General features: G+C 36.0%; 1 protein-coding gene across 5 annotated transcripts; it reads left to right on the top strand.

Moving 5' to 3' along the window:
• The first annotated feature begins 781 nt into the window (after positions 1-781).
• Positions 782-26933, top strand: LOC128857789 (MAP kinase-activated protein kinase 2). Of its 5 annotated transcripts, none has more exons than XM_054093543.1 (7): positions 782-992; positions 21227-21540; positions 21657-21721; positions 21789-21995; positions 24860-25287; positions 25366-25457; positions 25587-26933. In XM_054093543.1, exons 2-7 carry the CDS (start codon positions 21233-21235, stop codon positions 25603-25605), a joined length of 1119 nt encoding a protein of 372 aa, XP_053949518.1. In that variant the 5' UTR covers positions 782-992; positions 21227-21232; the 3' UTR covers positions 25606-26933. The 5 variants fall into 5 exon arrangements, with proteins under 5 accessions (XP_053949518.1, XP_053949522.1, XP_053949521.1 ...); XM_054093547.1 differs by having other exon boundaries at positions 25564-26933; XM_054093546.1 differs by having other exon boundaries at positions 783-992; positions 24860-25275.

Below are 26933 nucleotides of genomic sequence, written 5' to 3'. Positions count from 1 at the left end.
TTTTTGCTATCAGCATAAAACTTCCCCCAAACATCTTCAAGGATATAAATTTACATTTTTCCCATCAGCATAAAACTTCACTCAAACATCTTCTGGGATATAAATCTGCATTTTTCCGATCAGCAGAAAACTTCCCCCAAACATTTTCTGGGATATAAATCCGCATTTTTCCTATAAGCATAAAACTTCCCTCAAAAATCTTCAGGGATATAAATTAAAATTTTTCCGATCAGCATAAAACTTCCCCCAAACATCTTGTTTTTTTTTTTTTTTTTTTGTTTTGTGCAAGTAAATTACAAGTGATATTTTCATATTTGAGCCGTAAGCCCTGGCAGCTAGTGCTCCTTTTTTTTTATTGTAAAATAATAATTTATTGTTATTTTCCATACATTAAATTAATTAATTAAATCTGCATTTTTTCGATCAGCATAAAACTTACCTCAAACATCTTCTGGGATATAAATCCTCATTTTTCCGGTGACGTGAACTTCTAGTGCTTCCTTTTTGCAACTATATCATATAGTGCTATCCTTTTTCTTCATATGAAGGAAGAAAATATATTTTAATTTATATTTTATACAATCAACTTTTTCTACATTTTCTCCATTATAACTTTAACATTTTCTCCATTATTGAACTTTAATTTCCTAAAGCAATACTTTTTCTTCTCATTTCCATATCCGGTATAAACAGTTGTCAATTGTCTGTCATTCAAAGCAAAACAATCAGCAGTTGGCAGCAATGCCAATTTGACAGCAATAGTTGAGGGCTGCCTCCAATTAAACAGTTTTATTGTTTGTGTGTGACAAGTTGTGCGAGTATCTTGCATCTCGCAGATACTGTGGAAAAATATCTGCTACACCAAGCCGAGGCAAAGCGCACCTCGGTCGTTGTTTTTCTTTTCGTTTTCATGCATTTTATAACTTTATAAATTTAACCAGTATCGTAATAAAATTTTAGTGAAACGTGAAAACAGTTTATTAATAGCAAAGGTATGTTAAATACTAAATTAAAGCTAAAACAAAAAGTGCCTTTCGTTGGGAGCAAGCAGTGAGCTTGGCATCTAAATACTTGTGAAATCAAAAAATTCAGTGGCCGCTTGATCGGTAAGATAGTCAAACGTTGAACGGGGAGGTAGGTGCATATGCGGTAAGCAGGCAGGCACAAGTGAATGATTCATTGAACGTATTCGAAAATGGTTAACTTGACGGCCTGCTGCCCTCGTTTTTAGGTCTATCGGTCGACGTTTGTTGGTTAGTTGATTGCTTCGCTGGCTAACAGTTTGACAATAGCGAATTATAACAGAAAAGTCAACAATTATTGGTTGCACAAGCCAACCTATCCAAGGTGTATTTTTATAGCCCACAAGTCGGAGTAGAAATAAATGAAAGCATAAAGCAAATAATTTTAATTGCAATCCTTTCAAATCAAGCTAATTAAATAAAAAATACATAGTTCAATTAATTTTTATAAATACATAAATGTTACCAAAGAAAATATAACCCTTCTCACGCATTTCATAGAATGCTAAGTTAAAAAACAAATACAATCGCTTTGATGGAACTTCAACGGCAGCTGTTGTTGCCATTACAGTTAAATAGCGATTACCACATATTTAGGATGTGTCAATATGTTTGTACTTATTTATACATATTCACAATTTCATTTTTTTTTTTCAAATGTATGTAGGTTCGTATGTTTGCAAGCATAAATACTAGCGAGCGCATTCGGGCGGAACTGCGTATTTTGCGGCGGCGACGCGCTTGGTTAGGTAATTAACGAACAGCAGCGGGGCAGCAGTGGCCAAGAGCAGGCCATAGAGCAGACATATGATGAGTCGCTGGTGTAAATTACCATATAATAGAGCAAACATATGTCGGTATATACGTACATAGGTGAGCACATACCAGCTAGAAACCACTAAATCCCATTTTGTTATTAAGGCTTTCGCCATAGAATCGGTGGATTTGCTGGGAGGCATATAGCCCGGCACACGTCGAAAATTCTTACATACATATTTATATGAGTACATTAGACGGTCAGATGAAACAAAACGTGAATTTGAAAGCGCTCAACAATTTATGTACACACATACAACCATATATTGTAAACAAAAACATTTATTGGCAAAGTTTTAATAACAAAAAATTAACGCACAAATCTGTGGGCGCGTTAAGAGGAAAAATGTACGCTTGTGCTTTTTTAGCTTATTTTTGAAATCTCAAAGAAAAGAAAGGAAATTCAAAAATAATTTTTCATATCTTAATAAAAAATCAAAACTGACCGATGCTATGTACAACCACACATACATATGTATGTATGTACTGACTGTTGTTCTTAACGCGATGCAAGAAAGAAAGTACTTTCCATTTCTGCTCTGCTTTGTTTTTGAGGGGATTTTATAAAGTGTCTTTTAAAGGACACGAATAGATGTTGTTCTAAAATAAAACTTGTAAAAATTTAGATTATTTCCGGTAACCCTATTTTTATTCAAAATTCAGCTCTTAACAATTACTATGTGTGAAAAATGGCATCATTTGAATGACAATCAGCAAATCTACAAGTTGCCATAAAAAAAATAATAATAATTAGCGCTCACACACTTTTGGTGTTTGGCCGAGCTCCTCCTCCTATTGGTGTGCGTCTTGATGTTGTTCCACAAATAGAGGGACCTACAGTTTTAAGCCGACTGCGAACGTCAAATGTTTTTATGAGGAGCTTTTTCATGGCTTTACACTCGGCGATTTGCCATTGCGTGCCGAAAGGCGACTGCTATTAGGAAATAACTTTTTGTTGGTGTTTCATGCACGGAGACTCCAATCTACGTACTTCCAAATGCTGGTCACACACCAACCCATTCGGCTACTGCGACCGCAGCAGGCTCAAGGGCTTGCTAACACATTATCGCAATGAGTTCAGCAAACTCGATCCGGATGTTGTGTTTCAGCTCTGGAATAATCTTTTGCTCATTCAAATAGACTTTACTTTTCGAAAAACTCAGAACCAGAACAAAATATAGAATTATACATCTGTCCAAGAATGATAGAGAAATAGAATGCGCCTACCGAATTCACGGTGTCGTAAGAGTCCATGAATAAACAAACAAAAGGAAGAGGAATTACTTGTGTGTGAAGAAGAAGAGTAGGCGAAAGCAATGGAAACAACCAAGCTCAAGAAATTATACACACACATACACACTTTCTTGCCACGGCGTCTTCCTCATAAAAACCCAACAAACTGCATTTGGAGGCTTTCTATTAATTTGTGCTTTCAATTTAAAATACGGCTCTTGGTTTTCAGTAGTTTGTTTCGTTTTAATCTCACAAATCACAATATTACCAAGCCATCCACTGACTTTTCATCAACAGATCATTTCTTCTCCTTTTGTTTGTTTTGTATTGCGAAGGAAGCTTACGACAGACTTGTAAAAATCGCGAAAAATAAAGTAACTGTTTTTTAAATTCACCTTGCATCTGTCTACTTGACAAAATGAAACCAAAAAAAGACGCCGTCTGGAAATCATCAACTACTGGCATCTACATAGCTGCCACTTGTGAAAGACGCTTTATTACATAAACTGTTAAACTTTACTCACATATACTGATGGGTGAAGCGTATAATACAAAAACTCGTGAAGTTCTGACTTCATAAAGTTAATTTTTGTTTGCTTTAACCAATTTGATTCTACTATTTTGTGATTTAGATATCGATGCGAAAAAAATCCGTACAAACCCCCTTAAAGAAATATTATATAAAATCTTCCCGCGTTTAACAGAATACAGTAGGTTGGTCATAACACACTACCCCTCACGTTGTAGATAATACAAACGTGGCGCTATCTCAACACCGCTGCTACTGTGCTTCGGCGAATTTAACAAATTCCGGTGCTTTGAGTGACGTCAACACAGAAAATAAACAAATCTGTGCGTGCATAGTTGCTTGCATGTGAACAAGTCAGTGAGTATTTAAAATTTTTGTTAAATTGTTTTTTTTTTTATTTTTTTTTATTTTTTTTTTGTTTAGTTGTTTATTTGCCTTTGAATGGATACATTCTTACAGACTATGTTAAGCTAATATACAATAGTTTAATAATTACTAAGAAATAAAACGGTTTAAGATGGTTGACTAAGATGCCATACGGCGATGTAAAATTCACCCTGGTTCTTAAGAAGCCAATTTTCAAGGTTTCATACTATCGAGGTTTCTTATAGGGAACATCAAATTGAATTTTACTCAGAAGGAAAGGGCAATCAATAGTTCCAGTAATGATATGGCCAAGGCCAGTATAGGAAGCCTGCATCGCGCTAGCATATTTACGATATTGTTCCAACTCCAGTATATGCAACCTTATACTCCATCATTCTTGGGTTATTCCGTTAGCATAAACCCTGCTGCCGTAGAAATGAACTAGTTTGGCTCTCACAATTTGGTCAGCCCTTGACTATGAATGTATGTTAGTCGGAAAATTGAGAAAAGATATGTTTGTTCGTTCAAGAATGGGAAAAATTGCAAACTACATAATATTAATTTGAAACCAGCAGTTTATTCAGCGGAATTCGGGTATAATAATATCTACGAGGGCGGTTCAATAAGTACCCGTGTTTGATGACAGAGGACATTCCAGAGGGAAGTTGGTGTTAGATTCGTGTGCTGTCATCTATCAAAAGAAGGCAAAATAAATTTCAGACTGATTAATAGGTTAGTTTGGATTTGGCAGCTATTCGAGTGAAACGTGTTTCGAGATTTTCGCTAAGATGGGAAAAGAGCAGCATCGTTCGGTAATTCCCTTTTTGTTTTTGGATGGGAAAAATGCGAGGAGATAAAAGCAAAGTTGGATGCTGTCTGTAGGGACGCTTCGCCACCTATGACCACAGTTAGATCCATTTTTGATGAGGAGCGACCAGGACGTCCGGCAGACGTGGTTACCGAGGAAATCATTCAAAAAGTGCACGACTTGATTTTCGAAAAAATTGTCTGCCCGATGGGTGCCACGATTGCTCACAAGCAACAACAAGCAGATGCGGCTGTTAACTTCGAAACAGTGTTTGGAGAAATTTGAGCGAGATCCGAATGAATTTGTGTCACTGTTGATGAAACCTGGATTCATCATTCCACTCCAGAAACTAGAAACTAATGGATTTCTCCGGGTGAATCTGCTTCAAAGAAGACGAAGACAGTCCTATCGGCCGGGGCCGGAAAGGTCATGGGGATGATTGTTTGAGAAAAAGAAGGTCAGCACCTTCACCCCGATAGCGCACATTCATCCGGGGTTGTCGCCACCAAACTACATGAATTGCGTTATTAATTGCGGACGCACCCCACGTATTCACCCGATCTGGCTCTCTGCGACTTTTTCTTGTTCCCTAGCATAAAGAAATGGCTCGCGGGGAAAAAATTTAGTTCAAAGGAGGAAATCAGCGCCGCGAAAGAGGAGTAGGGGGAAGTGTATTTTTCTAAAAGGGCAAGGTTGAAGTGTAAACCACATTTTCATTCGTTCATTCAACAATCGTGGGCAGAATACGAAATGGGTGTTTTTCCAAAACAAAAACTATTTTTTTTTTCATTTTAGTTCTTAACCTCCTTTTACTACTTTCGAAAATCTTTTCACCAAATGTTAATATTTTCAATTAGTATTAAATTTTACAAATTTGATTTTCACGAAATAAATATTGTAATATTCTAAAACCTCAAGTTCTAATTTTTTTTTTTCGAAAATGTTTTTTTATTCAACTTTTTTTAATTTCATTTTCGTCAAATAAACTTTTTAATTTTCTTAAAACTCTCATCTCAACTCAAGTTTTAAAATTTTTTGTTTAATTATTTTTGTATTAAGAATATTTTTTAGTAGTAATAACTCCAAATTTTAAAATATATTTAAAAGTAATCTTTTAATACAATTTTTGTTTTTTTAATTTCATTTTCGTGAAAGTAATTTTTTAAAACTTCCACCAAATTTTTTAACTTTTTCATAAATTATTTTTTTATTACAAATTATTATCACTAATCGTTGAAAAAAAATTGAAAAAAAATTTAAAAAAATGGTGTCTTCATTTCTAACACGGGTACTTATTGAATCCCCCTCGTACGTGTAAAGATCCCAACTGCTTTATCTATGGAAGTAAACCGAATTTACACTATTTTTTTTTTTTAGAATGAATCCTGCACTACACATTTCGTCCTCTTTTAATATACGAGAAATATTTTTATTTATCTTCTTCCAATTTTTTGCTTACTTATAATCAGATGAAAAAACGAAATGAAGTAAAATCACCCTTTCACCTTCTGCTGGGTTTACAATTACATTTACAAAACCGCACCAGATGAAATTATGTAAATATACACATATGTATATGTACATATATGTGTGCAAAATTCTGCTTACACGCTTTGAATAATGCGAAAAAAAAAAAATTGCAAATAAATGTACGTACGTCATGTTTTTAATGACGTCGTTTACTGTACGTTTAATAAATACCTTAATATTTTAGTTCGATAAGAGTTCTATTATGTACAAGCACGCATTTGTTGGGCAAACTGAAGCCAAAAAGTAGTTTTATAATTATTTACAATTAATTGAACAAATTAAATTCATACTGGCATAGTTTCCACAAAATTAGTTAGCAGGAAAAAAATTTTTTGTTATTTTTAATATATTTCCTAGAAATACTTTTCGCTTTGAATCTATTTATGACGTGAACTTTTTTATCTTCCGCTTTTTAATTTTATTTCAATACTGTTGAATAGGGTGTTTGGATGTTTTTGTTATTTGCTTTGTATTTGTTAGGCAAAAACCTTAGACTCTGCTCCAGCATTTCTGAGAAGAGTCATGATTTGTATATAAACTACATATATAAGCTTCTATATACATATGTATGTATTGTATTGTATATATATTGTATACGTGTACAACTAGACCTTATGAATTAGTGACTAAGGTTTTGACGTAACCAGACCTTAAGACTTGTTGTAGCTAGAGCTTAAGACGTATGCAGTGTACAAAAATACAAGTAAAGACACCCTTCTTTTTTCCAATTTTTTTTTTTTTTTGCAGACATCTAGGTGTGAGTATGACAGGCCCCTAGGTGTGTGATGGTGTGAGCGCTTGGTCGTTTTGCTTAAGCTTATTGGCGGGGTTGCTATATATGTCAAATTAGAATTTTTATAGTAACATTAAGAAAATATACAAAATAAAATCTTTGACTTTTAAATCTTACAATAACAAATATTTTTAATACATTTCGTAGCTATAATAATGTTTTCCTATTGAGTAATATCTAAATTTGTATGGCAATTTTTGTAGCTTTTTGATACGAATTTCTGTGAAATTAAGCATTTTTTATGCAACCATGTTATATGAGTATAAAAGAGCGTTTTGGAATCAACTGTCACCCTGTGACTGTACAATGACCTTAAGACAATTATCAACAATAATCAAACACGGAAATAAAGATTAATTCGATTTGAGCAGCAAAACACAACAGTCATTTTATTTGTGCGGTAAACTATTATGTTTCAACTTAGCGTTTTTCAATATTGGTACTTACATTGAGTAAATCGGTTAATCCACACAATGAGCTAAATTAACCACACTCACTTTCAATTTAGCGGTAATTATCAACTAAAAACCCCTATTTCATTATATATATATATATAATTGGCGCGTACACCCTTTCTGGGGGTTTGGCCGAGCTTTTCCTTCTATTCGTGGCGTGCGTCTTGATGTTGTTCCACAAATGGAGGGAGGTACAGTTTCAAGCCGACTCCGAACGGCAGATATTTTTATGAGGAGCAGGCAGAAATACACTCGGAGGCTTGCCATTGCCTGCCGAGGGGCGACCGCTATTAGAAAAAATGGTTTTCTTCATTTTGGTGTTTCACCGAGATTTGAACCTACGTTCTCTCTGTGAATTCTGCCGGCCGCTATTTCATTAGCCAGTGAAAAAAATACGCATGGTACCATCTTACAACAAACGCACATTTATGTAAAATTTCTAAAAAAAAGGTTATTTTACACTTGGATATGCAACTAGTCCTGCTAGATATAACGTTCGCTTTAACCACCAAAAAAACTTCCTGCTATTTGGAGCACATTGACATTTTTAGCATTTCAAGTAATCGAATAAAAGCTTGAAATTTAGTCCGCTTATTCGCCATTTTATAAATCGCGTTCTAAAAATCACTCCAACTTTAGCGGACATCCTCGTTCGCTGATGAATCATTTTAAGCCGATTTGCACCTTAAATATTCAATCGCAATTTTTATTTACATATTTGTGGAGTTCCCAGTCTCACATCGGACGCGTGCCCAAGTGGCGGATAGGCAACCGCTTGGCAGTTATGCAGGGTATATGGGGGAAAAATACCACTCACGGACCAAGAACTGGGATATCTCAACGTCTGCCCCTAAATGGGCGGTTGCAGAATGCGTCTGACTCGGATCGAGCGGCTTAAAATAGCTGTTCGCGCCAATTATACCAAAGGTGGAAATATCACCGCGTGGATAGGAATTGTAGGCTAATAACCGATTACTCTGAATCGAATACTGTTACTGAAACCAAAAGGCACAATGCGCCCACCAGGTGGCGATATAGCAACTAATTATTACTATAATTAATTTCTATTTTAAATGGCTCAGATTTAGAAGGTGGCACGCTCATCACATATTTTTTTTTTTTTTTTTTTTTTATTATTATTTACATTGTAACTAGTTAATAAATTATAAACTAACGAACAATTTGGATTTAATTTTGTACAATACAACTAAATTTAAAAATACTCTGCATCAGGCTTGCAGGGAAATGGGCTACTGCGTGAGTTGGTGCGGTTTTTTTCGTTTCAGCCTTTCTTTCCATTTAACGGGGTCAATTAGGGCTGAGGCTTCGCTATTTACATGGTGGCGTAGTCTTTCCATATGAGACTTAGCGTTGATGTTGATCGAAGTGGCAACTGATTCGATGCCAAGGTCGCGTTCGATATCGGTGTTACGGACGTACCAAGGTGCATTAACAGCGCATCGTAGTACCTTATTTTGGAATCTTTGGATGGATTTTATGTTGGTTGAGCTTGAGCAGCCCCATAGCTGGATCCCATATGTCCAAATTGGTTTAAGCTCCTGCTTATATAAAAGAATTTTATTGTTTGGGATAAGGCTGATTGGTTGCCCATAAGCCAGTACATATTAAAAAAGATTTTTTTTCTTTCATCAATTTACAAATAATCGTCAATTTAAAAGATTTATGCATTAATTTTATTCCAAAAAATTTCAAATTTTAGCAAAAAAATCCTTAGTTCTGCTCTGCTTTCCGTGACATCTCTTTAAGTCTTCGCGGAAAACATCAGACCACTTTCCACATAAAAAAGACTTTCTTCGTCAGCTAGTGTTCTACTTACATATAGTAAATATGTCTATACATATTAGGTAAAGTTCGACTGGGGTTATTTGAGCATCTATATTAGCGCGTCTTTGAGAGTTGAGATTAATGGGAATATTCATTTGAGGCTCATTAAATTGTCGCGGTGTGCCGTATCATCCTTTTAGAAATTTCGTTGCTTTTTGTTTCCAAGCTCATCTTGAGATGATGGAACGGATTTGGCAAAGTTCTTTTGCGACTAACAGAAAGTTGAGTAAACATATGTAAATTTGATAAGTAAATTTTAGCAATTGTCTATGCATTAAATCGTATACTTTCCAAAATGATTTAAGGGGACAGATACCTGTAAACGGCCATATTTTCCCTGATTCTCATTAAAATTATTTAAAATGAAGAAGTCAGCATATTTTTTTCAAAATTGGCATACAGTTTATTTATACATTAAAATAATATACAATACATTTTTTTTATTTTAAACATTTAAAATGGCGGATGTGCACTCAATTCTTCCAGGAAGGTCGCAGCGAGGCTTCTCAATCGGCTTTGTAGAATCGGCGTCAGTGACCTAAATACAAAACACCAAAAATTTTTTTGTTTGCTAATGTCATAATTTCTATATGAATTAAAAAAAATGGAAAAAAAATTCGTGGAAAAAAATGCTTAAAAAAATGAGTTGTGGGGCAAATTTTCCTACTATTTTTGCTTCGAAAAAATTTTTTTCGAAAAATTTTCGAAAACTTTCGAAACACATAGAAAGTAATATCATAAAAAATATGTGTGCAAAATTTCAGGAAGATCATGAAAAAAAAAACAAAAATTGTTTTTTCCAAATTTTACAGTTATCTTTCCCCTTAAACGTTTGTTTCTTAAGGTATGTTTGCAAGAGAATAAAGCACAATTATCTTCCAACTACCAAAGTATCCAACAACATCCAAAACATGCAAATCTCGTTAACAAATGGATGGCATCTTATTTACGTTAGTCGCATGCAGAACTCACAAAGACAGGATTTTTTGCAGTCCAATTTTACTAAACGTTTTGAACATACTCCCTATTGAATTTCTTACTTTTTACTACGTATTCAAAAATCAGTTTTTCGCTTTGTTTGATTTTTCAAATTGCAACTGCCTTCAGTCAACTGTTCTTTGCTTGCAAACAGGAAAACAAACACTTTTCCAGCAGGAATTAGCAACTTCCCCTACAAGTCAACTGTCACTTCGCGCACTCAATTTCCCCTACTTTGCAAGTTTTTTACGTACGCGAACGCAAAACTTGATCATTTGTGATAATTTCCGATAATTTTCCATTAAAACAAACCGGTACTTATTAACAATGAAATATAGGTATTTGCTTTTCCCTCCCTCTTGAATAAAATACCTGATTGCTTAATTTTTTCATTCCACACGATCACTTTTACTCTTCTTTATAAGCGCACATTTGTAAACAATTAATTTTAATAAATCAGTATCGTATTAGTGCTGCATTAAATAATTTCGTCACACTTCCGGAGTTCTGTTTTGTTTTTATTTGCAGTGTTTAGTAATTTTTTTCATGGTTTATTTAAAGCCACGTAAATAGGTACGTTTTTATATAACTAAGCTCTAATTGAATAAATATACCCATTACTCATGTGACCCTTTCCTGTAGGAAATATAATTTATATATTTATAAATAATCATGAAAATAGCTTCATTGTTTTTCAAAATATTCACCTAGGAAGTCAGTACACTTCTGCATTCGCTTCAACCGATTTTCAAAGCACTTTGCCACTGAGAAGTGGTTACCTCCAAAACGCGCTTTTTAAAGGCTTCAACGAGGCGTTCTATTTTTAAAGTACAACAAAAATAAATGCTTAGGTACCAAATCAGAGCTGCAAGGCGGATGAACCATTAATTTGATCTTTTGAGTGCTCAAAAACTCTCTTGTATGAGCCCATATGTAAGAGCCCTCGGTGAAGGATAATGCATCACAAAATGAAACAAACAGAGAACAAAAACAAAATAACGTTTGAGGGGAAATGTTTCACGTTCTGTCATGACAAATTACAATAGCGCCATAATTGAACATGGCAGAACCTCATACCGAATCGTATAGTTTTCTCTGAATTGAATTTTACAAAGTAAGAAGGTTAAAAATTTAACTATTACGAAAAATAATTAAGATTTAGATGGCAACTAGTTTTGAAAAAAAAATCCAAAAAGCGGTCCAATAACTCACTATAATATTGTCCAGTGATCGTTCTCCTTTTTTTCTAAAATCTCTATGAGGATAACGCCGTTCGCATCCCAAAAAATAGTCGCCATGAGCTTTCCGGCTGATGGGACTGTCTGCGTCTTCTTTGAAGCAGATTCAGAGGGCGAAATTCATTAGTTCTGGAGTGTAATGATGAATCCATAAAATGACGGCCGCCGTAGCCGAATGGGTTGGTGCGTGACTACCATTCGGAATTCAGAGAGAGAACGTAGGTTCGAATCTCGGTGAAACACCAAAATTAAAAACAAACATTTTTCTAAAAGCGGTCGCCCCTCGGCAGGCAATGGCAAGCCTCCGAGTGTATTTCTGCTATGAGTAAGCTCCTCATAAAAAATATCTGCCGTTCGAAATCGGCTTAAAACTGTAGGTCCCTCCATTTGTGGAGCAACATCAACACGCACACCACAAATAGGAGGAGGAGCTCGGCCAAACACCCAAAAAGAGTGTACGCGCCAATTATATATATTTATATTATCATGTAAAATATTAATTGCCATTCCGGTCGACACATCTATGGTCTCTGTTACTTCGCGCACTTTCGCTCGACGATCAGTGAGAATCATTTCGTGGACTTTTTGAATGATTTGCTCGGTAACCACGTTTGTCGGGCGTCCTGGTCGCTCCTCATCAAAAACGGATGTTCGCCCACGTTTGAATTCGTTGAACTAATATCTAACTGTGGTAATAGATGGCGAAGCGTCCCCTTAGACAGCATTCAACTTTGCTTTTATCTCCTCGCATTTTCCCCCCTCCAAAAACAAAAAGGGAATTACCGAACGATGCTGCTCTTTTTCCATCTTAGCGAAAATCTCGAAACACGTTTTACTCGAATAGCTGCCAAATCCAAACTAACCTCTCAATCAGTCTGAAATTTGTTTTGTCGTCGTTTGATAGATGACAGCATACGATGCTAACACCAACTTCCCTGAAGAACGCCCTTTGTCATCAATCACGGGTACTTATTGAACCGCCCTCGTGCTTGTTGTTGTATTTTTAAGAGGCCCTTTCCCTTTCAACTAGTAGAAAAGTACTCATTTCCAGCCGGAAATGGGCAATAAAAATAATTTCACTACTGGGATTCACTTAGCATTTTGAGTGTATGTAAAATATAATTTTTTTTTATTTAAAATATAATTCAAATTATACTAATGTAATCGCACTAGCTACCAAGGCTATCGGCTAATTGTAAAATATATTCTATTAAGTTTCTGCAAATTTATCGACTTTCACAAACAAAAGCAGCATCTCCTGAGCTAAGGTATGCACTGCCAGCGCCAAAATAAAGTGTACAACACATATTGAAATATAATATTTCGACTATTTATTTAGTTATTTTTTAAATTCTTTTATAAAATTTAGGACATAGTAAACTTATATAAAATATAATTAAATATTATATAAGCAATGAAGAAAATACAGCGAAAACACCTCAGCGAAAAAAATCGTCAAAAATTACGTACATTTTGAGCCCCTTGAAACTTGCACTTTGTTAGACTAAAATTTAATGGGCTATAAAACTGCATACCCAGAATTTTTCTAAACTAAGAAAGACTGAAATTTTGATAAAAATTTGGCCATTTTTTATAAGTTTTGTACTATGATATATTCGAAACTCTGCGTACATGGTTTTTGTTATAGTACAAACTTATTTGATTGATTTGATATGCTTTAACAAAAAAAAAAAAAGGTATAAATAGGCAAAACTTGTCAATATTGGTGTGCACTTTATTTTGATGCTGTCAGTTTGTGCTATGAAGTGCGTCTATTTGATAGAAATGAACTGCATTCACTTACATACATAAATGTGTTAATATAATATGAATATATAGTTACAAGTATACTTTTTTTCTGTTGTTGGAGGCACGTGTGTATGACACTCGTATTTATTTTTAATTATAAACAAATCAACAAATCGCATTCACACAGCACACATCACACATCGCCTAACAACTTAAGCCAATATCAGATGTGATAAGCACAAAGGAAATGCCTAGGCACTCACACCGGCTCATTCAAACATTGCCATTAATAAATATGTACATCAATTTAATAAAACCCGGAATATCACACCTAATGAAAGCAGTGAAGTAGTTGGTTGATAGGTAAGAAAAGTAAAAAAACAACATCAAAGTACTTATTCTAACGGCTGGTGAATCGAATCGAATGGTGCATAGAAACCTTTCAGCGTTGATAAATAACCCCAAAAATAAAAATTCTCGCATGTTATGCAAAACAAACAACCACAAACAAATATGTACTCGAACAATAATGCGGCGTACGAATTTAGCCCCAGTACAGTGCGCAACGACATTCGCTTATTTGCAGTCAAACCACACATACATGCATATGTATGTATACATGTATTAAATAGCTATCTCACATAGTAGAATACGAATAGGTTAAAAAAAACATATTTTTGGTCACTGTAGGGACGCCTCGGCTTTTACCGCAGTGCTATTCTCGAAAACGTTTTTTTTTTTTCAAAATCGGACAGTGGGCACTTGTGGAACAAACTGTGGGAAAAACAGGAGAAATGAGGCTGGAGTTAAACTTTTTTAGCCACAGGGGCAGTTTGATTGAATATTAAACTGGCCGAAAAGACTAGCATTGGATGCCGCAAAGAGAGGCAGGTCATACATGGATGTTCGCTATACTTTTATAGAAATTGGGACTTGAAAACAAGACTTGTAATGTAGTTGGCTAGCGCCACCATAACACCAGTTTTATCCAAAGCGGCAATACAATGTGAAAACGGAGAGATCTCTTTTTCTTTCATAGCGTTACTACGCGGGGTGCGTCGAAGCTTCCTCCAAAATGCTCCTCTAAAGCGGTATATCTTGAGCTGTTGCTTCGTAGTTTAGATTAGGTAGGACTCCATCAGACAGTTAAAAAATTAGCAGTGGAACAGAACTCTACGTTTGCCGGAATAAGTTCGTAGCATTTATTACCGAAGACTGTTATTTAAACAAAAAACAATAAATATATCAATAAGTTAATCAATTATATATTCGCCGTTGCTGGTTATAACCTCTTCCCACCGCTCGACCAATTTGTTGATGCCGTTCTGGCAAAAATCGCCTGGTCTAGTGTCAAAGAAGTTGTGGAGCCAGTTTTTTAGGACCTCTTTGTTATCGAAGGTAACGCCCTTCATATAGTTTAACAGGGAGCGGAAAAGATTGCAATCATTCCATGCAAGGTCCGGAGAATACCGCGGATGCTGAAGGACCTCCCAATCGAGCTCCTGGAGTGCGGCTTTGACGACTTGTGCAACATGGGGCCTGGCGTTATTTGTCGAATAGCCTCATTCCCGTGGTGTAGCTGGGCAATGTACAGCTTCTTGTTTACCGTGGCATTCTTTTCAAGCATTTCCCAGTACACCATGCCCTCCCAGTCCCACCAAATACATTTCATGATCTTCTTTGGTGAAGATCCGGCTTGACGCTCGGCTTTGGCGTACCTCCCAGAGCCACCCACTCTTTTCTTTGCTTTATATTGACTTATAGGCACCAGTTTTCATCTCCTGGGTCGATTCGGTACAAAAAGCGCTGGCTATGACCGCGCGTCGCTCGATTGCCGGCGAAATGCTGAGAAGCAATGTGAAGGCAACATTCTGAGTTTTTTTCGTTGAGCTCGTAAGGCACCCGGCTCGAAATTTTTCCCTAAATCTCATTGAATGAAGGAGGTTGAGAATGGTTTCATGATCGCAATTCATTTTTTTCCGCCAATTCACGACTGGTTTGGTCACAGTTCTCCTTCAAAAGTGATTTGAGACATTATTCATCGAATTCAGAAGCCCTTCCGCTGCGGGACGTGTTATCGACGTCAAAGTCGCCATTTTTGAACTTTGCAAACCATTTCGGTGCAGTAGACTCACCTATGGCACCTTCTCCATACACGACGCAAATGTACTGGGCTGCTTCGACAGCTTTTTGACCTCGATGAAAAGCAAAGAAGATCAGGTGTCCATACAAAAGCAAAGAAGAACAGATGTAGAAAATTATGATTTTTGCCTCCTGAGTATTCCATTTCTAAGCCTCAAAACTAATAAAAAAATAAATAACTCAAAAATACTATTAACATAGTTTTGTACAGGAGAAAGAATGAAAAGCCAAACAGCAAACAAATCGTTGTAAAATAAAATATAAAAAAGCTTTGAACTTATTCCACAACCCCGTACATGAAAATAGATTCAAAAGTAAATGCTGTTTATTTTTGCCCAAAACCGTACCACTGTGCACCGCAACAATTCCACCTTTCGTCTGCTTTATTAGCGTGTAGCCGTACACACGCACATAATGGCTCGTGAGACTGCCATTATCACTTTTTTGGTCGCGTTATCAGTTCTCCCGATATGACTGAACTAACCAAACTATTATTTATATAGAACTTGCGCGCGTGTGTATGTGTTTGTGTTTTACTTACAGCGTCGGTTTGCGGTTGTGAGCACTTTTATAATTTTTGTTTGTTTTTAACGATGGAATTGACAACAACAACAATTTGCCTGCTAACTGGTTGTGGAAAAAACAAGTTATCGTTATTGTATTTCTACATATTAGCCTACATTTGATGTTAGTGCGGGGATACTAGCTGACTAACAAGCCCACCACCACTGTCACGAAGCATCTAATTAAAAATGAAAAATATGCGAATACCCGTACATGCAAAAGCATACTAGTAATTATATCTGCACTGATGTTTTTGTTTATTTTAAGATATATACTAAAACAGTAAATTTCAAGCTGCGCAACAATGACGTCACTAATCGCAAAATATTTATGCGCATACATATGTACGTGATGATACATACGTACGCCAACCATTTGACGGGGTATCTGAAAACGACTTTTAAGTTGTGTTTCGCTTTTCGCAATCGCATTACTAAATTTGTAAATCGTTTGACCAACAACAAAGCAACATTTCGAAAAAGCTACATATTTGTAATAGGCGTTGTACATGTGGTTTATTTTTAAATTTTTTTTTATTTTTTCATTGCAAATGCGGCTGTTTGCGCAGGCGGCTAGAATTTGCATTGAATTTAAGTAGATATTCCGTTTGGGCAGTTAAAAAAATGCTGTTGCAATCGAAACGCATTGAATCGTTAATGTTTCGGATGACGCGGTACAAATAAACGCATACATATGTATGTATGTGTGTATCTCTGTCGCTCTGTTATTTCCCCAACCACTTTTGAGTGCATCGCTAAATTTCTACGCTGGCGTCTTTAGTGCGGTAGGTTTTTATGAAATAATTTACATCTTAATCATAAAGGAACCAATTCATCGATTTATTGAAAAAATACGATTTTTGCAATTCTGTAACATTTAACTTACAATAAAAGTCATTCAATCCAATAATTGAAATTACAAAGTGTGCGCAGATTAAGATCAATAAATACATATGTACGAGTATGTATATGTGTATGTATGTAAGTGTATTTCTATACAGATGCTATTACAAGGTGGCGCAAAATTAGTCATTCAGTTTTTTTTCAAATAATTTTTTTACTAAAAAAAATTATTTCGAGTGATAGATGTCTTTATTTTACCTTTCTGCGCTTCATTGCTTGTCTGCTTGTATACTGCAGTGTCAAATATGATTGACGGACGTCGACATTGGCCAAAATTATAAATTTCCCGATTTTTTTTTCCTTGTTCACTCCTCTTGGAAGAATAGGGCTTCGACAAGACTCAGTCTTGCGTTGGTTTCGTTAATCTGTTTTTGATTTCTGACAGGGTAGGTGATTAGCCTGTCGCTACCAGTCCTAAGTAGTGGGAATGCCCACCTGTCGTTGCTTAGTAACAACGCCTTCTTACTGCTTGGAGCGCCATCCGTGTCCCACATTTTTCTGGCAGAAGGATCGCACAGATGGTTGAGGACTTCGTTAAATTTCGTGTGCCTGCGCTATTACCGCGGTCGTCCGCTTCTTCTTGCTAGCGCCACTGATGCAATGCGTAACTGTGTGTGTTTCTTTGTTTTTTGCCTGTTTTAGCAGCCACAATGCAAATAATGCGCAGCCTATGGTACGGGAGTAAGGATGGGAAGAATACGTTTTTTTTGGGGTTGAGGAATGGAGCTAGAGAATTTTTTTTGTTTTTTTAGAAACAGGGAAAGTAGGTAAATTTGAAAAAGTGCGAGGACCGTGCTTTACGTGGGATTCGAACCCACAACCTCTGGGATAGTAGGCTAGTGTACTTACGCTAGGCTAACGAGGCCACAATCTCTCTGAATCTCCCAATAGCGTGATTAATTTTGCGCCACCTTGTACATTTGTATATATGTATGTGCAGATGCGCCTAAGTGCACTTATTTGTTAAAGCAAAATGTTCACTTACCTAAACATACTCGTACATGTGTATGTATTTAGATATTTGCTTATATCAATTTTCGCATGAAAATTTAATTGCTGAGAAATTAACAACAAAGCGAGCCGGTCCGAAAATTTCCACTTTAACACGTGAACGATTGAGTCATTTGTTATTGCCGCACAAAACACGTTTAAATTAATTCAGTTTAGTGATAACTACACCGTAATCTCGATAACCGACCGGACAATTAGAACCCGAGTATAAAAATTCCTTGAAAATAATAATATTGTGATCAAATTGAAGACTCTTCTAGGTTCGCACTACAGTTGTGTAGTGTTCTTCTTAAAAATGCCATCTAAAAGTATATATTAGGTCTGTTCATGTTAAAATTATCCAGTAACTTAATTCTCGAGAATTCGCTCTCAAAGAGAAAAATATCAAAAAAAGTACATGAACGCAAAACCAGTAACACTTTGCAAGTCTAACGAACAGCTGATTGTTGGCGGGCAAATCATAAAAATTCAAAAATTTTTTAGTTGAGCTTGAGCTATCTCGTATTAAAAATAAATAAATAAATAAAGCAAATAAATTGCGAAATATATTCAAGCTTAGCATCACTTCCTTTTATGTAGTATGTGCACATACATAGGGGAGGGGCCCAGTTGTGACGCAGGCCCAGTTGTGACGCAGGCCCAGTTGTGACGCAGCTAAATATTTTTGACATGCGGTATGAAAATGACAGTTTGAGCCCTGCCAATCATGTTCGTTTGACGTTCAGCAGTTTTTGTGCAGACACCAACGTTAGTAGTCGCATTGTGTATACACGCACCAAACATCGTGTTGAAAATCGTGCGAAAAAGTTATTTTGATTTTTTTCAAAGTACCAAAATTTTGTGAAATTAACAGTGAAAAGGCGAGTGTAATGCATCAAAATATTGTATTTGCCGTATATTTTGTGATTCTATATGGATTTATGTGATTATGTGGTGTCTACAAAAAACTTGCTTGTCATACACAAAATAGCATCGTGACCCGGTTGTGACTCAACGGGTGGCCCAGTTATGACGCACCTTTTTTTTGCACTACGATCATATAGAACTGCCGAATTCCTACATTTTTGTTGTTGTTTAAAAAAAACCAACTGCCAACTCGATCAATTGCAACGTATGCAAGCGTCCAGTTCATTTAAAGTGCGCCAACATGCAGGCAAGTTATTTCACTTGCAAACACTGCGAAAGTGACGTGGACGACGACTAGGAATATTTAGATGACGATGATGAATAAAAATCGTTGTCATTTATGGCCATTGAAGGACATTTTCTTTTGTATTTTTCATTATTTTTGCCATTGAAAGCCTTCAAAATAAATAAATCATTAAATCACAACAATTGGTGTGACATTCCTTTCATATTTTCTCATTTCCAGTAAATTTCTTGAGGTGCGTCACAACTGGGCCACTTTTTTTTGTCCTAAAAAAAGTTATCCTGAAAAAATTTGTTCCAAAATTTTTTGAGTAACTCAAATAAACATACTTTCTTTGGAGAAAAGTTGCGTTTGGTTAATAGTTAAATGTTAAACTTCTTCATTTTTCAATTTGCGGAACTGAGGAAAAAATTTTAATTTTTTTCAAAACCCGCGTCACAACTGGGCCCCCTCCCCTACATATATTTCCAAATTAGTTAAAAACCAAGATACTTCAATGCTTTCGATTTGTATTTCGGAAACTGCAGTAACTGTGACTGGAGGTTGTGGTTCAGAAGTACAAACCTCTTTATCATTGGCCGATTCCGATTTAATATATAACGTCAAATAAATTTTGAAAAGTTTATGTAAAATATATTCACTTACAATAGATTCGTCATTTTAATCACAATTTTTATTTAAATTTAGAATTATGACTCAATTAGGAAATTTTAATTCGTGTTCTTTTTATTTTGCGATCAGCTGAAATGTCATTTTGCTCTCTCACTTTCCCCTACTTTGCAAGTTTTTTGAATACATGAAACAAAACAAAACTTTATAATCTGTATGCATAAAATTGTTTTTACGGATTGATATTTCTCCTGCGAAAATGTTGAGGAAATATTGCGTAAAATTTGTGGCGACCTGGCTTCGTCAAAAAAACGGTACAAATCCAACAAATATCAATAGATGTGCAACACGTCAAGGAAATTAAAAGACTTGGAGTTCCAATATCGTTGGATTCCCATTAAAAACTTTGTTTCTATTATTGACATATCGCATGGAAGAATCCAAGACAGATAATTAAGGCTTAGGCAGGTCTTTTGTTCCAACAATGCGCACTCTCTTTGAAAACAGCATCGCAATAGCATTTATTCAACCACTCGTGAATCATCCAGCTCGATATTGTTGTTGTGGTTGTATGATAGCAGCATAAAAATTCCACATGCTTGTAAAAGGACTGCTGCTGGCAGTCCTTGGCCGGATATATATCCAGGTCGTTCCGGTTACGAAAAACCGACTGTATATATACTCGTATATGGCAGTGATAGATAAGTTCTATGTAAGCTGGTGAAATTACTGATGCAATTTGGCAGACTATTGCGCAGACATTTCATGTCACCTTAAAAGCTGTAGTTGGCAGTTAATCTTCATCGACGGTTCCAAAGCGAATTACAATTCATTTGTTGTCGTGAAAGAAAGTGCGGCATTCATCAATCCTTTCAATGTGTGCATCATCACTCGGTTTCTTTCCAAAGAGCATATATTTCGTTTTCTCTCAATTTATACGTAGACCCACTTCTAAAACTGAATTTTTCAATCGCTTAAATAGCTTTTTGACAATATAAAAAACATTATAAGTAATTGGCGCTTACACCTTTTTTGGGTGTTTGCCCGAGCTCCTCCTCCTATTTCTAGCGTATGTCTTGATGTTATTCCATAAATAGAGGTACCTACAGTCGACTCCGAACGGCAAATTGTTTTTATGCTCCTCATATTTTCATAGCAGAAATACACTCGGAGGTTTGCCATTGGCTGCCGAGGGGCGACCGCTGTTAGAAAAAAACTTGTTCTATCTTTTGGTGGTTCATGCACGGAGATTCGAACCCGAATGGTTGTCACACCCATGGTTGTCATGCTATATCCTATCTATCCAATAATTTTAATTCCTTCTACCTGTTATCTCTTTTTTTGCCTACCCACACCGCGATGAAAATCATTTGCTGTCAACTACTCAACCATCCAAGTCTCATATGTTTTATTATGCGAGTAATCATATCAATCATATTGTAAGAGGCACTTATTAACCAACATTCCTCCTTCTCCTCTCTTCCAGTTCAATATGTTCAAGATTAATACGAAAACGGATGCCATCGCCATACAGCGTCAAGCAAAGGCCACACCGCTCGTCGATGACTATGAGATCTCCAACAAGGTGCTTGGTCTGGGCATTAATGGCAAAGTGGTGCAGTGTACCGATCGCAAAACTAAACAAAAGTATGCACTAAAAGTCCTGCTCGACAATCCAAAAGCAAGGCGAGAAGTAGATCTGCACTGGCGTGCGAGCGGTTGTCGGCACATCGTCAATATCATCGATGTCTACGAAAACACATATGGCGGCAATAAATGTCTGCTCGTCGTGATGGAGTGGTGAGTTGTGTGGTACACAATATTAAATATTTAAATTATATTTATTATATGTACATATGTATGTAGATAATGATGTATCTAATTTATTGTTTTTATTTTCCTGTCTTGCTTGTTAGCATGGAAGGTGGTGAACTGTTCCAACGCATACAAGACAATGCCGATGGCAATTTCTCAGAGCGAGGTAAGTACTAGAGCAGACATCATCTTATCTAAACCCATTTTAAATGCATTCCATTTTGATTGCTTAGAGGCTGCACAGGTCATGCATGAAATCTGCATTGCCGTACATTACCTGCATAGCCGGGATATTGCACATCGTGACTTAAAGCCCGAGAATCTGTTGTACACCAGCAATGATAAGAATGCGATATTGAAATTGACAGATTTCGGTTTCGCGAAGGAGACTCTCGTGAAGGACACATTGCAGACGCCTTGCTATACGCCATATTATGTTGGTTGGTATAACTTTGTAGAGGTTTTATTTTATTTACATATTTCAAGTCATAAACATATTGGGTTGGGGAATAAGTTCGTAGCGTTTTTACCGAAGACTTTTATTTAAACAAAAAACAAGAATTGTATCAATAAGTTATTCAATTATATATTTCTCGTTGCTGTTTACAACCGCTTCCCACCGCTCGACTAATTTGTTGATGCCGTTCCGCCAAAAATCGGGTATCTGGTGTCAAAAAAGTTCTTGAGCCAGTTTTTAAGAATCTCTTTGTTATCGAAGGTAACGCCCTACATATGGTTTGACAGGGAGCGGAAAAGATAGTAATCATTCGGTGGAAGGTCCGGAGAATACCGCGGATGCTGAAGGATATCCCATTAGAGGTCTTGGAGCGCGGCTTTTACGACTCGTACAACATGGGGCCTGGCGTTTTTTGACCATGTCGACCAGGTATTTTCAGTCGAATAGCCTCATTCATGTGGTGTAGCTGGGCAATGTATTTTCAAGCATTTTCCAGTGCACCATGCTCTCCCAGTCCCACCAAACACATTTCAGGATCTTCTTTGGATGGATATTCGGCCTGACTTTCTGCTTTGGCGAATCTCCTGAATCCACCCACTCCTTGCTTTGCTTCATATTGATGTATAGGCACCAGTTCTCATCTACCTTGACGATTCGATACAAAAAGCGATGTTTATCACCGTGCGTTGCTCGATGGCGGGCGAGAGGCTGAGAAGCAATGGGAAGGAAACTTTCTTAGTTTTTTTCGTTGAGCTCGTGAGGCACCTAGGCTCTCAAGTTTTCCGTAAATTCCATTGAATGAAGGTGATTGAGAAACGTTTTATGATCGCAGTTCATTCTGCATTCATTTCCGCCAATTCACGACTGGTTTGGCGACCGTCCTCCTTCAAAAGTGATTTGAGACGTTCTTTATCGAATTCAGAAAGCCTTCCGCTGCGGGACGCGTCATCGACGTCAAAGTCGCCATTTTTTAACTTTGCGAACCATTTCCGTACTGCAGACTCGCCTATGACTCCTTCCCCATACACGTCGCAAATGTCCCGGGCTGTTCGATAGCTTTTTCACCGCGATGAAATGCAAAGAAAATCAGGTGCCGAAAATGTTAACTTTTTTTGGTTAAACCTAATTTGCAGAATATGCTGTACGCTTCTTAACTTACTCTTACTTTTTCCATAAGATAATGTTGAACAATATATAAAAATTAAATTAAGGGGGAAAAACTACTATAAAAACCCTTATGAAAAAAAAAACAAAAAAAAAAGACAAAGGGAAGTTGTGTACAGATATATTATGCAGATATTTGATGACTTAAACATGCTGAAGCAGATCTAATATTAATTCGTTATTACAATAACTACATTTTATCTTAAACTTATCATTAAGTTTTTCGATTCGTGAGAATATCATTTCTATTTTGTTTTCGTTGTGTAACAGTCTTGTTGAATAATCCCATGGTAAATTAAGCATCATTCTCAGAAGCTTATTTTGTTGTATTTACAACGTCTTTATATGTGTTTTTGCACATGTTCCCCATACAGGACATGCATAGAGCATAATTGATTGGAAAATTACTTTGCATATTACAAGATTATTTTCAGTACTGAGCTCCGATTTCCTGTTGATTAAAGGATATAGCATTTTGATTCCGATATTATATTTATTATTTATGTGGTGAATGTGATCACGGAAGATTAGCTTTTTGTCTAATACTACGTCAAAATATTTAACGGTGCTTGACCAGGCATGATATGCCTATTAATATTTATGTTTATGCTGGGCAAATTGCATGGACTTCTTTTTTTGATAAAAAATATGGCTTGCGTTTTACTAACATTAAGTTTTATTTTCCGTCTGTGAAAATAATTTGCGATATGATTCAGCGCTCTTTGCATTTTACTCACTATGTCATGAGCATACTTGTGCGAATAAAAAATACCGATATCGTCAACATACATGGCGTAGTGACAGTTGTCAAACTTAGGGACATCAGACACATAAATATTAAATAAAATAGGTCCTATAACTGGTCCTTGAGGGACACCAGCTGGAACTTCCGTTAGGTCTGAAAATTCATTATTTATGCAGACACAGAAATAACGATTTTTTAGAAAGCTTTGAACGATCTTGATAAGTTGGATTGGAAATTTAAAATCTATGAGTTTAATTATCAATCCATTGTGCCAAACAGAGTCAAAGGCTTTTTCAACGTCGAAGAGGACTAAGGCGGTGGACTTTTTATTAATGAAATTAGATTTTATATGGTTGCAAATTCTCTGGATTTGGTGTGTTGTACCGTGAAATTTTCTAAATCCAAACTGTTCAGCAGTCAATACATTATTTTCATTAATAAATGCTGTAAATTTATCTTTTAGTACTTGCTCGAATATTTTACCGAGACTACTTAAAAGGCTTATTGGTCGATAGCTTCCGATTTCATTTGGGGGTTTTTCGAGCTTTGGTATTGGAGTTACTTTTGCCGTTTTCCATGTATCCGAAAAATACTGAAGTTTAAGGCATGAATTGATAATAAATGTAAAAAAATAACTGCTATTTTAGGCAAATTCAGAAAGAGTTCTGTCGAATGCATAATTAAGTACCCTTTGCCAAACAGCACACAAATCGTTGTAAAATAAAAGAAAATATAAAAACGCTACGAACTTATTGCCCAACTCAATAGTAGTAGTTATTGTAGACCACTTAGAGATACACTCAAGAAATAGTGAGGACTAAATCTCAGAGAGCTTTGAGTGCCGCCTGACTGGCGCTCAGAGTGGAAATTCGCTCAATCCAGAAATTTCTCTCGAATATACATAAATTACCGTATCTATGAATTTTTCCAAATTCCAGCCCCCGAAGTGCTCGGCCCTGAGAAGTACGACAAAAGCTGTGACATCTGGTCGCTGGGCGTCATCATGTACATACTGCTCTGTGGCTTTCCACCATTCTACAGTAACAACGGCCTCGCCATCTCACCAGGCATGAAGAAGCGCATACGCACCGGTCAATATGACTTCCCCAACCCCGAATGGGCCAATGTCAGCCAAGCTGCTAAGGATTTAATTAAAGGCATGCTAAATGTAGATCCCACCAAGCGTTTGACAATCGATCAAGTAATCAGAAATAAATGGATTGCACAGTATACACAAGTGCCACAAACACCGCTTTGTACGGGTCGCATGTTGAAGGAAGGCGAAGAAACATGGCCGGAGGTACAAGAGGAAATGACGCGTTCGTTGGCCACTATGCGCGTCGACTATGATCAGGTGAGCGAAAAAGTAAATGCAAATTTGATTTAAATCAATGCATTTAATTTAAATCAATAACATTTTACAAAATTTCTCCACTCCCAACAGATGCACGTCAAAGCGCTAGACAAATCCAATAATCCATTGCTGACAAAACGACGAAAAAAATTCGAAGAGGACTTGGCGGCACAAAATAAAAAGTAAATAGCTTTTACTAAAAAAAAATGCAATTAACCCAAAAACAAAACAAAAACACATATATGCATATATTAAAACAATAAATATTTGTAAATGGTTGCACTCAAGTACATAAGGTTTCTGGCCTACAGACGCGTTCGTACGGAGTGATGCAGCGAAATAAACTACTTACAAACACATTACATACTAAGTGGATGCGAAATCATAGATGTTATATAAGTGGACTTGATTGAGGTGCGTGCTAAGCTTACGCATTCCAGCGACCCATTGCACATCGGAGAGTTTGGACAAGTGAAGCGTACAAGTTGACGCAATTTTGACGGTATTTTGTGTCATTTTTACATGGATGCAATGCCTAGTATTTACAAATAAGTGAATACATATACATAAAGTACATACATACATATATAAAAATATATGCAATAATACGAAAGTGCTCTTTTTTCCTTTACTATGTAAAAGCTTAATTTAGTAGACTAGAAGACGCGCGTTGGCGGTATATGCAACAACCGCTAATTAATAAATAACTGTATGTACGTGCATACATAAAATTCAGTACAATGCAAACACACAAGCACGCAAGCATATACATACGTATGTATCATATTATAGGCAAAAAAGAAACTGCTTCAAGAGATGGCAGATAATTTTTTCAATGAAAAATCGTAAAATATACTTATTATGTACTCGTATATGACATACATACTACAGAGATTTATACACATATATGTGTGTAGGTGCGAAAAAAAGTTTCGCAGCTGTTGGCGCATTTTTTTTCTTAAGAGCTTTTATACGCATACATATATAAAATCATATAAAAATATGTACCATGCCAACTTGGCAGCAAATTATGCCTCATATGTAGTTACAATGTGCCCACATGCCAACCCATGTATATTTATGTATGTATGTACATTTCTTACACGACTACATATGGCACGTTTGCTGGAAGAACGCCTTATTTCCACTAAAAACAATATCAAGAAATTCGACTATAAAATTTTCAGTTCACTGTTCCGCACTAAGTGAAAATTAAGACAGATTTCGCCCTAACGAGAAACTGTTAATGAATTTTTCACACATATATACTTATCTCAAAAGTATTTTTATTTATTATTTTTTTTTTTTGTTATGGCTCGCTTTTAGCAATGAGGTTTGACTATCTTCCAGCAAATAAACAATATGTACAGTGCAATATATAAGTATATGTACGTAGGTTAGCAGTTAAGTGTCTGTACCTCAGTAACTAACTAAATTTGTATTGTTGATTAAAAATTCTGTTATTTCAATGAAGACGTATGCAATTATTAATTACTTACATACCAACATAAATATTTAAACTTTTATGTTTTATGGTGAAAAAGTATTGTACGGATATATGTATTACAAATTTACTTGTGTGAAAATTGTGGAATGAGAATATTTTTATTGTATGTATTGAAAAACATTAATAAAATATTGACTTAATTTTTCTAAAA

This window comes from Anastrepha ludens, chromosome 3, assembly GCF_028408465.1.
Source record: "Anastrepha ludens isolate Willacy chromosome 3, idAnaLude1.1, whole genome shotgun sequence".
NCBI classification, from domain to species: Eukaryota; Metazoa; Arthropoda; class Insecta; order Diptera; family Tephritidae; genus Anastrepha; species Anastrepha ludens.
Note: the sequence above shows the minus strand (reverse complement) of the source record. Positions and strands in the feature narration are given on the sequence as shown.

Coding starts and splice junctions, on each gene's coding strand:
- LOC128857789 (XM_054093543.1), top strand. CDS start 21,233: ATGTTCAAGATTAATACGAAAACGGATGCCATCGCCATACAGCGTCAA. Junction 21,541..21,656: donor CTGCTCGTCGTGATGGAGTG/GTGAGTTGTGTG, acceptor CTTGCTTGTTAG/CATGGAAGGTGGTGAACTGT. Junction 25,288..25,365: donor ATGATCAGGTGAGCGAAAAA/GTAAATGCAAAT, acceptor CACTCCCAACAG/ATGCACGTCAAAGCGCTAGA.